General features: G+C 36.1%; 1 protein-coding gene across 11 annotated transcripts in view; it reads left to right on the forward strand.

Annotated features, from left to right (window-relative positions):
* MLLT10 (MLLT10 histone lysine methyltransferase DOT1L cofactor) overlaps nucleotides 1-13,099 on the forward strand; it is a 244,978-nt gene that overhangs the window by 66,996 nt on the left and 164,883 nt on the right. The window contains exon 3 of one of the 11 annotated variants that reach the window (XM_046010907.1): nucleotides 278-309. The exons of 8 other annotated variants lie outside the window; for them this stretch is intronic. In XM_046010907.1, coding sequence (XP_045866863.1) covers nucleotides 300-309 — 10 coding nt within the window. In that variant the 5' untranslated portion in view covers nucleotides 278-299. Of the gene's footprint in view, nucleotides 1-277; nucleotides 325-12,863; nucleotides 12,952-13,099 lie in introns of those variants that run through there. 2 more of the 11 variants (XM_046010909.1, XM_046010910.1) reach the window with 2 other exon arrangements.

Raw genomic sequence — 13,099 nt, forward strand, 5'->3', positions numbered from 1 at the left:
CTTTTTGATTTGTTGGAGCTTTCATAGGTTCCTCTCATTCACTAGGCTTTTGTGATATGAGTTGGGCTAGTGTCCCGTGGCCCCCCCCCCCAGTTTAGTCTTTGCTTATGGGGCTTTTTACCATGCAGAAGTTTTTAATTTTTATTTAGGTGAATTTATTAATCTTGTCTTTCATTTTGAGCCATTAGTTAGAAAGGTCTTCCCTACTCCAAAGTTAGTAAAGGAATTCTTTCACATTTTCCTCTAGTGTTTTTATGGTTTCTTTTTTTTTTTACAGTTTAATCTTTGATACATTTGGAATGTATCCAGGTAATACAGTGTGAGGTATGGATCCAACTTTATTTTTTCCTAGATGCTAAAATGCTACCATTTGTCCCATCACCATTTATTGAACAGTTCATGTTTCTTCACTGATTTGAAATGCCATCTTTGTTAGAGTCTAAATTTGATGTGTATTTAAAATATTCTGACTGAATTGTGTTCCAAAATTGATTTGCAAATTATTTTGGAACCAGGAATGCATTTTCCTATTGAAATGCTAACTATATTTCTAGACTAGTTAAAAAAAACCAACCCAGTGTACCTGATGGTACAATATTGATATAACTGTTCTTTTTTCTTTCTTTTTTTTTTTGTAATAACTATTTTTTAATATCTGACACCCCTTTTTCATGCTGGGAAATATGTTACAAGTTATAGTTTAGGTTTTCTTTTCTTGGTAATCAGGATGAGCAATTTCTCAATGCAGCTTCTAATTTTCTCAGTCTCATCTGCTGTATATAGTTCTCAGTTGTTAAGGTAAGTAAATACTTAAAAAGCTTAACAGGTTCGTGTGTGAAAAGTGGGGTTGGGGTATTACAGGCAGAAGGAGAAGCAAATGATAAAAGACACAAAGTATATCAAAGAATTGAAAATAATTTGGAATTAGACTATAAAAGTTTGGCAGCAGGCCTTCTGAGAAGTGAAACTAACGATATAGGCAAAGTTGTCATTCTTTCCCCTCCCCCCTGCTCATCTGCTTGGAGTCCCTTCCTTCTTACCCCACCCCTCTTGCCTTTTCTTTACTAAGGACTTGATCCTGTTGATTATGGGGAGCCATTGAAGGTGAGGAATGACATGAGATTCCTCTTTTAGAAAGGTCACTCTCTGACACAGCATTGTGGTGAATGGATTGGAAGGATATGAGACCAGACCAGCTATAAAAAAGAACAGTAGAGCTGGATCATAAGTGCATTTAACATACTTGAAATCAGCTATATAGCCTGGGGGTGGGAGGATATACAGAAAAAAAAAAATAAATTGTAGAGGTAATTCAGTTGGCCATTTTCCTCATTGAGTGTTATGTTCTAGGCAAACCTGTGTGGAAATCGCTGTGAATGATTGTAAGGCTTTCCCAGCCATCATTGAGAAAGATGTAAAATATATTATTGAGGGGGCCAGGCAAGAGGTGGTGATGTTACTTACATTCTTTTGTTTTTGTTAAAACTGAAAAAAATTTTAATTCCAGTATAGTTAACATACATCGTTTTATTAGCTTCAGGTGTGCAATATGATGATTCAGCAATTCTGTATATTACTCAGTTCTCATCAGGAGAAGTGTTACTCTTCATCTCCTTCACCTATTTCACACATCCCCCACCCTACCATCAGTTTGTTCTCTGCAGTTAAGAGTCTGTTTTTTGATTTGTCTTTTTTTCTTTGTTCGTTTTTTTCCCTTAAATTCCAAATATGAATGAAATAATAGGTATTTGTCTTTCTCTGCTGACTATCTGCATTTAGCATTATAATAACTGGATCCATTCTTGTTTTTGCAAGTGGCAAGTTTTCATTTCTTTTAATGGCTGAGTAATATTCCTCTGTGTTTGTGTGTGTGTGTAATACATATATATTTTAAGTTTACTTATTTTGGGTAATCTCTATACCCAACATGAGACTTGAACTCATAACCCCAAGATCAAGAGTTGCTTGCTTTTCTGACTGAGCCAGCAGGTGCCCCCATATCTTTATCCATTCGTCTATTGGTGGACACTTGGGCAGCTTCCATAAGTTGGCTACTGCAAATAATGCTGCAATAAATATAAGGGTGCATATATCTTTCCAAATTAGCATTTTCTGTATTCCAATAGTGTGATAGTACTATATCATATGGCAGTTCTATTTCTAATTTTTTGTGGAATCTCTATACTGTTTTCCACAGTGGCAGCATCAATTTCCATTTTCACTAACAGTACACAAGAGTTCCCTTTTTTTTCACATCCTCACGAACACTTGTTGTTTTTTGTGTTTTTGATTTTAGCCATTCTGACATGTGTGAGGTGAAATGTCATTGTGGTTTTGATTTGTATTTCCCTAGTGATTAGTGATGTTGATCATCTTTTCCTGTGTCTTGGCCATCTGTATGTCTTCTTTGGAGGAATGTCCATGTCTTCTGCCATTTTTAATTGGATTATTTGTTACATTCTTGAAGAAATTTCAGAATAAATTGAGGCTCATTGATAGATACTGCCTGACACAAAAATGAGAAGAACTTACAAAATCTGAGAGGGTTATGTGTTCAGAATTGGAATTTTAATGGATTTTTCAAGGACCGTTTTGGTTATGCTTATTTTTTGCTTTAGAATCTAAACCCTACAGAGATGAAACTGCTTTATTGCAAGTAAGTCTAAGGGACAGATTGGTGATGAAGAAAAGGTTGAAGATAGCAGTAGTAGGAGGGCAAAAATGAGGGAATGGACATCAGAGATATTAAGTATTAGTTATTAATACTTATATCAACAGTAGTAATATTAATTAATATTTTATTATTTTATAATATTAGTATTAGGTATTAAATATAAGTATCAAGTACATTAAGGTGCAATTTTGCAGGTATAATTTAGAAAATATACCTATTTTATTATGGGAAACTTTGAGCATACATAAAAGTAGAGAGAATCCCCAGATACCTGGCTTTAGCAGTGATCAATTGTGGCTAGTCTTGTTACATCTGAACCCTTCCCTATGCCATTCTGATTATTTTGAATTTTGTGAGCATCACTAGCACATGGTTGTTTTAAAAATGCACAATATATTATCACACACACAAAAAATTGACAAGGATTTCTTAAAGCCATCAGCTATTCAGTCCTTGTTCAGATTTTCCTGAATGTCTCCCTAAATGTTTTCTTTTTATATTTGAATGAATCAGTATCCAAATGAGGTCCATAAGCTGGATCCATAAGGTGCACACATTGTAATTGCTTGGTACATTTCTTAGGTCTCTTTGTACCACTCGCCCCCTCCCCCATTCCATTGTCACTTTACTTATGGAAAAATCTGGGACATTTGCCCTGTATTGTTTCCCACAGTACAATTCATTGATTGCCTCTCAATTGGGGGGGGTGTGTGTTTATGTGTGTGAACATGTTACTTTGTTCCATATTTTCTGTACATTAGTAGTTAGATGTATTCAGAGGCTTGATCATACTCAGTTTATCATGGGGGCAGTTATAAAAATGCTTTATAGTGTTGTATACGTCCTTTATAAGGCATATATTTGCTTATTTTTATTTATTTTTTTTGTGATATTAACAGCTGTTGACAGGTATCTGGACCATTATTTTAGTGGTTGAATAAATTGTGGTATTCTGTCATTAGGTATTAGCAGGATTATTTCTATAAAGAGAACCAATTCCTTATCAACTATTCCATTACCGTAAAGTACAGTTTGTGAAGGAAGGACAGGATATTTTATTCTTTTTTCTTAAAATTGAGGTAAAATACGTATAGTATAACATTTCAACCAACTTAAGATACACAGTTCAGTGACATTTTCTACTTTTCACGTGTTGTACAGCTACCACCTGTTAATTTCCAAAACATTTTTATTACATAACTTAAAGTATGGTTTCATGAACAGAAACTGTACATTCTTCCTTCTCTCTCCCCCAGCCCTTGGCTAGCAGCAGTCTGCTTTTTGTCTTTATGGATTTTCTTATTCTGTATATTTTACATAACTATAATAATCGCACAGTGTATGACCTTTTGAGTCTTGTTTCTTGGCATAATATTTTTCAGGTGCATCAGTATTGCAGCCTGTATTAGTACTTCAGTCCTCTTTATGGCTGAATAATAACTCCCTCTGTGTGTGTGTGTGTGAGAGAGAGAGAGAGAGAGAGAGAGAGAGAGATTGCTCATGTTGGTCCTTCCAGTTTTTGGACATTTGTGTTGTTTCTACCTTTCGATTGTTGTAAGTAGTGCTGCTATGAACATGGTTGTACAAGTGTCTGTTTTATCTCTTTTCAGTTTTGCAGGGATATACTAGGAGTGGCATTGATGGGTCAAATAATGATTCTGTGTTTAACTTTTTGAGGAACCACCAAACTTTTTTATAGTGGCTGTACCATTTTTACATTCCCACAAGCAATGTATGAAAGATCCAGTTCCTTTTTGTTTTCACCAACACTTCTTCTCAAGTTGGCTTCTCTGTTCTGTCTCCTTTTTTTTTTTTCTTTTTTAAAGAGAGAGAGTGCACACGTGGTTGAGGGGCAGAGGGAGCCCAGTGGGAAGCCCAGTGGGAAGCCCAGCGCTGGGCTTGATGTTATGACCTGAGTCAAAATCAAGAGTTCGGACACTTAACCAGCTGAGCCACCCGGGCACCCACTCCATTTTTCTTCTCTCTTTCTTTCTTTCAGTCAAAGTACTGCAGAGACTGCGTAACTGTGTACAATGTAATCGTTGATACTGGGTGATAGCAAAATTCCTGCTAGTGGAATTGCTGGGTCAGAGACTATGAACATCTGTAATTTCAGTGGATTTTGCCAAATCCTGCTCTGTTGAGATTGTAGTAATTTACACTCTGTTCACAATACGTGAGAAAAACCTGTTCTTATCATACTTACCTCAGCACTTACACAACCATCTGAGTGGGTTTTAATTTTGTATCATTAATCAGACTCCTAAGTCATAATTGGCTTACCCAACACCAAATATACTTAATAAAGGAAAACTATACACAGTTGCAGTAACACAGAGACCTCCAAACTCTGATGCAAATCTTTTTTTTTTTTAAATATTTTATTTATTTGACAGAGAGAAATTACAACTAGGCAGAGAAGCAGGCTCCCTCCGGAGCAGAGAGCCCGATGCGGGGCTCGATCCCAGGACCCTGGGATCACGACCTGAGCTGAAGGCACCCCTCTGATGCAAATCTTAATGTCTTTGTTGTTTTGGTTATAAAGTTGACAAGATGCTAATGTGAATGCAGGTCATATTAGCATGGGGAAGCTACCAGATTTGGTTATCCTCAGCTTAAAAATGCCAACTAGTCATGTAGCCTCTGTATTTTTAAGTGGTTGGCTATTCTGTTTTATTGTAGCTGCGGACCATAAATTATGTAAGTCATACAGTGTAGACTCCTGACAACCAAGTACAATAGGCTAAAAGAAGGAGCACGCTCAGATATGTTCTAATAACTTGTCACACCCTACAGTACTGTCATCTATCTTCAGAGTTGGTGTTGCAAGAAGTTAAACTACTGTTTTTTCCTCCAGAGCCTGAAGGAAAGATTCTGAGTCCAGTTTTTAACCCTTTCCATCCATCTTTATCAAGGATATTTTTATATTTGCCAGTGGGTAGATAAAAATTATGTCAGTGTAGCTTTAACTTGTGTTTGTTATTGTGAGAGTTTATCAACTTTTCATATGCTTAAAAGATAATTTGTATTTCCTTTATGTGAAGTATTCCTTCATATTCTTACCTCAGTTTTCTCTTGGTAAATTCCTCAAGGTACATTTTTGGATTGCTGTGTATGAATTGCTGGAGTTTTTCCTACCAGATTTTTTTTTTTTAAACCATTTTTCCCCCTTAATGTTCTTGTGCATTTAATTGCCATGTTTCTATGTCTCTTCTGTTTGTAAGAATTTCTCAGTGTTGTTTTTCATTGCATTAGCAGTCTTGAGGAATACTGTTCCTCACCTGGTACATGTTCAGTGCCCCCCAATCTGGGGTCACCTGGTATTTTCTCATAATTAGCTTGGGTTGATGGATTTTGGGAAAAAGTACCATAGAGGTTAAGTCTATTGCTCATGTTGTCATATCCAGGAATAAAAAAAATCCACAAGACATCACTGATCATATTATCAGGCTGTTTAATTTTTTAAAATCCTTCAGTATTTTCATGATACTTTTCTTAAATTTGTAGATTAGCTTATGGAAAATTGATATTCTTTAAACAAATATTTATTGTTTTGCCTCCTATGTGCAGTGTTCTACGTAGCAATGAACGAAACAGAACCAATAGGGTTTACTTACATTTGGAAGGGGCAAGTTGGGTAATAAATGAAATAGGTAAATAAAATGTACAGTTTAAATAAAATACAGTTTGCCATGTATTATGGAGAAAAGTAAAGAAGAGGATGCAGAGCAAAATCTGAAATGTGCGTTTGAAAATTTAAGTAAAGTTATTGGGGAAAACTCCACTGAAGAAATGACATTTGGGGGCACCTGGGTGGCTCAGTGGGTTAAGCCTCTGCCTTCGGCTCAGGTCATGATCTTGGGGTCCTGGAATCGAGTCCCGCATTGGGCTCTCTGCTCGGCAGGGAGCCTGCTTCCTCCTCTCTCTCTCTCTCTGCCTGCCTCTCTGTCTACTTGTGATCTCTCTCTGTCAAATAAATAAATAAAATCTTAAAAAAAAATGACATTTGAACAGAGACCTGAGATTAATGAATTGGAGGATGGTGTGAACATAGGTCTTGTAGGGTTTGCAAAGTCATTGATAACTTGATGTTACATAGGATAAGCTCCTAAACCATTGGGGTGATTTGAGCTGAGGAATGACTTGATTAAAGCAGGTTTTTTTTTTGTTTTTTTTTAAAACATGATCACTGAGGCTGTTGTGTTGGGGGAGGGTAAGAGCCTCTTTGTTATTCTTCAGGTGGAACTTGAGTGGTCTTGGAACATCATTCTTACATATAAATTTTAGAATTGTAGTCATTTCTTTATGGTACAGTTTTCTCCAAGTCTGTAAAATGTGTTAAAAATTATATACTCTACTGGGTTATGAGAGTTTAATAAGGTATGTGAAGCGTGTAGAGTAAGACCTATGCATAGTAAGCTCTATATTAGAGTTAAAAATAAAATGAAAAGAAAAACATGAAAGAACTAGTTGTATTCCTTTTTTTTTTTTTTTTTTAAGATTTTATTTATTTGACAGAGAGACCGCGAGAGAGGAAACACAGCAGGGGGAGTGGGAGAGGAAGAAGCAGGCTTCTCACTGAGTGGGGAGACCCATGCGGGGCTTGATCTCAGGACCCTAGGATCATGACCTGAGCTGACTTAACCAACCGAACCACCCAGGTGTTCTGAACTAGTTGTATTTTATGCAGATTGTTGAAATTGGCATTCTATATTTTCTGTACAGACAATGATAATGGGTATGAATGACAGTTTTATTTCTTCTACTTCATTTCTTATTTTTTCTTCTCTTTCATTCTTGAGTTACTCCAGTCAGGCTTTTCCCCACCATGTCACCAAGTCCTGTTTTTTGTTTTTTGTTTTTTAGATTTTATTTATTTTTATTAGATTTTATTTATTTATTTGATAGAGACAGAGAGTGAGAGGGAACACAAGCAGGGGGAGTGGGAGAGGGAGAAGCAGCCTTCCTGTGAGCAGGGAACCTGATGCGGGGCTCAATCCCAGGACCTGAGCTGAAGGCAGATGTTTAACAACTGAGCCACCCAGGCGCCCCAACCAAGGCCTGTTCTTGTAAAGTAATCAGTGATCTCCATGTGGATGAACCAGTTCTCAAGTCCCATGTTAGTTCATCTTTAGCAACATTTGACAATTTTGATCATTCTTTCTTGAACACTTCATTTTGTTGCTGGGACAGCACTCTTCTTTTCTTCGACCTTACTGATTGCCCCTTGTATTTTTCCACACTCTGCTCTTGCAGACATTGACCTCTAAATATTAGAGTGCTTCAGGGTATAGGCCTTCTGCACTTACTTCTGGAATGAACTGACTGAGTATTATGGCTTTTAATAACATCTGTGGTGTATACATTGATAGCACCCAAACTTCTATATCTAATCTGTTCTTTTCTCTTGAACTCTGGACTCATAAATATCTAGTTCCTTGCCACATCATCTGCTTGTGTGATAGGTACATGAACTTAACATGGACATTTGGTATAGACCTATGGAATCACTATGTTGTACACCTAAAACCATTATGTATACATTATATGTCAACTATATTTCAATTTAAAAAAGACACTATAGAAGCAAAAAACCCAACATGGATATCTAAACTCCACTTTCTCATTCCATTTGGTTACCCTGCCCATTTCAGTTAAAGGCAGATTTACCTCTCCAAATTGTTTACAGAACTAAGTGAACCTACCCCTGCCAACCCCTTCATAATTAATCTTTTTTTTTAAAGATTTATTTATTTATTTGAGAGAGAGAGTGTGTGGGGGTGGCAGGCAGAGGGTGAGGGAGAGAGAATCTAAAGCAGAGTCCGTGCTAAGTGCGAGCCCAACACGGGCCTCAGTCTCATGACTTTGAGATCATGACCTGAGCCAAAATGAAGAGTTGGATGCCCAACTTACTGTGCACCAGGGCTCCCCTCCATAATTAATCTTAAAATGTTTGTTCCCTTTTTGTACCTTATGCAACTTTGCCCTCTCCTTGGCTATGACTTAAAGATCTTAAATCAACAACTTGATTTAACTTCTCAGAAAACTAGATAAAAAAGAAAAAACACAAAGCAAACTGAAGGAAGGAAATAAAAGATTAGAAGGGAGATAAATGGACTAGAGAATAGAAAATCAATAGAAAAAAAATCAGTGAAATTAAGGGTTGGTTTTTTGAAAAAAAAAGGAACAAAATTTACTGTTAGCTAGATTTTTTTAATAGCATGGGTGTCATTTATTTTATTATTTAAGTATAGTTGACATACAGTGTTACATTAGTTTCAGTGTGTACAACATAGTGTTTTACCTTCTCTGTAAGTTATGCTGTACTCATCATGTTAGCTACTGTCACCATAACCGACCGTATTCCCTATGCTGTACCCTTTATTCTTGTGAATTATTCATTCCATAATTGGAAGCCTGTATCTCCTACTCCCTTTTACCCATTTTGCCCATTCCCCCACTCTCTTTCCCTCTGGCAGCCGTTAGTTCTCCGTGTTTATAGATCTGATTCTGCTTTTTTTTTTTTTTTTTTTGCGTTATTCATGTTTTATTTATATATTTTTTATATTCCACACTGTTAGCAAAACTAAGAAAAAAAAGAGTATAGAAATGATTAAAATTAGAAATGGAAAAGGGGCACATTACAGCTGATGCCACAGAAATAAAAAGGATTATTAGAGAATTTAATAATTTGATAACAGTTGAATAACCTAGAAGAATGGATGAAGTCCTAGAAACACACAATCTACCTGGATTGAGTCATGAGGAAATAAAAATCTGAACAGATCAACAACTAGTAAGGAGATTGAATCAGTATTTAAAAACCCAGTAAAGAAAAGTCCAGAACCAGATGGCTTCCCCAGAGAACTGATTCTCTGGAAACTCTTCCAAAAAAATTGAAGAGGGGTCATTGAAACTCATTTTATGAGGTCAGTTATTCTGAGAACCAAAAAACCAGGCAAAGACTTTATAAGAAAAGAAAACCATAGACCAGTATCCCTGATAAATATGGATGTAAAAGTCCTCAACAAAATGCTAGCAAACAATTCAGCTGCACCTTAAAAGGATCGTACATGATTGATTTATTGCTGGAATGTAATAGTTCAGCATATGAAAGTCAATCAATGTGTAATACACCATATTATCAGAATGAAGGACAAAACCCACATGATCATTTAATTCTATTGATGCAGCAACACCCGTTCATGATAAATGAACCCATCAAACTTGGATGGATGGAAACTACCTTAACATATATACAGAGGCCATATATGAAAAACCCATAGCTAATATCATTCTCAGTAAAGACAAAACTTTCCCTCTAAGACAGGGAATATGGCAAGAATGCCTGCTTTCTTCATGACTGTTCAACATGTTATTGGAATCTTAGCCAGAGTACTTAGGGAAGAAAAGGACATTGAAAATACCTGGTCTGAAAAGGAAGAGGTAAAATTATCTTTGTTTGCAGATGATATGATCGTATTTGTCGCAAACCTTAAAGATTCCACAGAAAAACTGTTAACACTAAAAAACTCAGTAGAGTTGCAGAATACAAAATCAACATGTAAAATTAGTTGTTAGGACAGGTTCTTCAACAAATAGTGTTGGGAAAGTGGGATATCCATATGCCAAAGAATGAACTTGAACTCTGTTCTTACATCATATACAAATACTAACTCATTGTAGATCAAAGATTTAGGTACATAAGACCCAAAATTATGAAATTTCTAGAAGAAAACATATGGAGAAAGATGTAAGTTTCCCTTCTAGCACCGCTTTTGCAGCATGTCACAAAATTTGGTATGTTGTATACTTATTGCCATTCATTTCAAAATGTTTTCCAATTTCCCTTGTGATTTTTTTTTTTGTGATTTTGTTTTTTGACTCTTAAATTATTTAGAAGTATATTATTTTGCATTTATTGGGTTTTTTTTTCTAGGTATCTATTATTGGTTGCTAATTCAATTTCTTGTGGTCACTGATTACACTCTATAGAGAATTTAGTCCTTTAGAATTAACTGAGACTTATTTTAGGGCTTAGCATATGGTTTGTGTTGACTGTACCATATGCCTTTGAAAAAGAACGTGTATTCTTTTGTTGAATATAGATAGTATTCTGTAAATTTCAGATCGGGGCACCTGGGTGGCTCAGTTGGTTAAGTGACAGCCTTCAGCTCAGGTCATGATCTCAGGGTCCTGGGATTCAGTCCCAGATCTGGCTTCATGCTCAGTGGGAGCCTGCTTCTCACTGCTCGGCTCCCCCTGCTTGTGCTCTCTCTCTCAACAAATAAATAAATAAAATCTTTAAAAAAAAGTGTCAGATTAAGGTAGCTGATACTCTTGAGCTCTTTTATAGTTTTTTTTTTTTTAACTTTTTATTTATTTATTTGACAAGGAGAGAGATAACAAGTAGGCAGAGAGGCAGGCAGAGGGGAGGCGGTAAGCAGGCTCCCTGCTGAGCAGAGAGCCTGACGCGGGACTTCATCTCAGGATCTTGAGACCATGACCTGAGCCAAAGGCAGAGGCATTAACCCACCGGGCCACCCAGGTGCCCTCCCGCCTTTTTAAAGATTTTATTTATTTACTTGATGGAGAGAGAGAAAGAGAGACAGCGAGAGCAGGAACACAAGTATGGGGAGTGGGAAAGAGAAAGCAGGCTTCCTGCTGAGCAGGGAGCCGTATGTGGGTCTCTGTCCCAGGACCCTGGGATCATGACCTACACCAAAGGCAGATGCTTAATGACTGAGCCACCCAGGTGCCCCTATTGTTTTGTTTTGTTTTGTTTAGATTGTTTATTTTAGAGGGAGGGGTGAGGGTCCAAAGGGAAGGGAGGATTTCACACAGACTCGCCAGTGAGCACAGAGTCCAACTAGGGGCTTGATTCCACGACCCTGAGATCAAGATCTGAGCCAAAATCAAGAGTCAGATGCTTAACTGATTGAGCCACCCAGGCATTCCAACCTTTTTTTATGTCTTTACTGATATTTGGGAGGGATCTAATTCATCTGTTAGTTCCTGGTATGATGTGTTAAATATCTGTTATGATGTGTGTTTCTTAATAATGTCTGGTGTTGCTTTATGTATTTTAAAGTGTCATTATTAGATGTAGATACTCTTCTTATGGTTGGATCTTCTGATGAATTATTCCTTTATCGGTAGGAAATGTCCCTTTTTAGCTGTGTAGTTTTTGTTTTATAGTGTTACATGACATCAAAATAATCACTTCAGCCTTTATATTCCCACTGTTAGCTTCATATATAATTTTCCCACCCATTTACTTTGTTTGCTTTAAATTTACCAGTCTTTATTAAAAGTGTGTGTCTTATAGGCAGGAAATGGTAGTATGGCCTTTTTTTTTTTTTTTTTAAATGGAGTCTGTCCCTCTCAGTCTCTGCCTTGACTATTGTGTATAAATGACTAACATTTATATTAATTGAAATTTGGATTGAGATCCCTTTTAGGATTTTTGTTCTTTAAAAAAAATATTTAAAACAACTTTGACTAACATTTAATATAAATGAAATTTGGATTGGGATCCCTTTTAGGATTTTTGTTCTTTAAAAAAATACTTAAAACAACTTTATTCAGATGTGATAGACATTCAGTATACTGTATATATTTAAAGTGAACAACTTGTTAAATTCTGACTTATATATGTACCCATGAAATCATCAACATGATTAAGGCAGTGAACATATGCATCACTCTGAAAACTTTTTTCTTACTCTTTTGTACTGTATCTATATGAGCCCTCCTCTCCCCAGCCGTGTCCCAGGTAACCATTCATCTGCTTTCCATTACTATAGAGTAATTTGTATTTTTCTAGTGTTTTATTTAAGTGGAGTATATATGTGTATGTATGCATGTATATTTAGACACTCAAATGTATATATAGTGTACACAGACAATATTTTTGTCTTGCTAATTTCCATGAGTGTAAATATTTTGAGATTATTTTTGTTGTTACATACATCAGTAGTTTATTCCTTTTTTTGCTCACTGTTTTTCTTTTGTATGGATATAGCAGTTTACTGTTTATATTTTTTAGGTGTTGCAAATTAAGCTACTGTTAACATTTAAGTACATATTTTCTATAATCATTATATTTTTTGGTCTTGGATAAATACTTAGGTGTGAAATAAATGGCTAGTTTATAATGATAAGTGCATGTTTAATTCTTTAAGGAGCTGACAAACTGGTTTTTAAAGTGGTTATAACATTCTGCATTCCATCAGCAGCATATGAGAGTTCCAGTTGCTCTACATCCTCAACACTTGGTATGGTCGCTCTTTCTAGTTTTTGCCATTCTAATAGGTGCGGAGTGGTATCTGTCTGCTTTTAATTTTCATTTCGTTAATGAATAGTAAGTTTGAGCTCTTCTTCACGTGGTTATTTGCCATTCTTTTATTTTCGTTGGTGATGTCT

Source organism: Meles meles, chromosome 7, assembly GCF_922984935.1.
Source record: "Meles meles chromosome 7, mMelMel3.1 paternal haplotype, whole genome shotgun sequence".
Lineage (NCBI taxonomy): Eukaryota > Metazoa > Chordata > Mammalia > Carnivora > Mustelidae > Meles > Meles meles.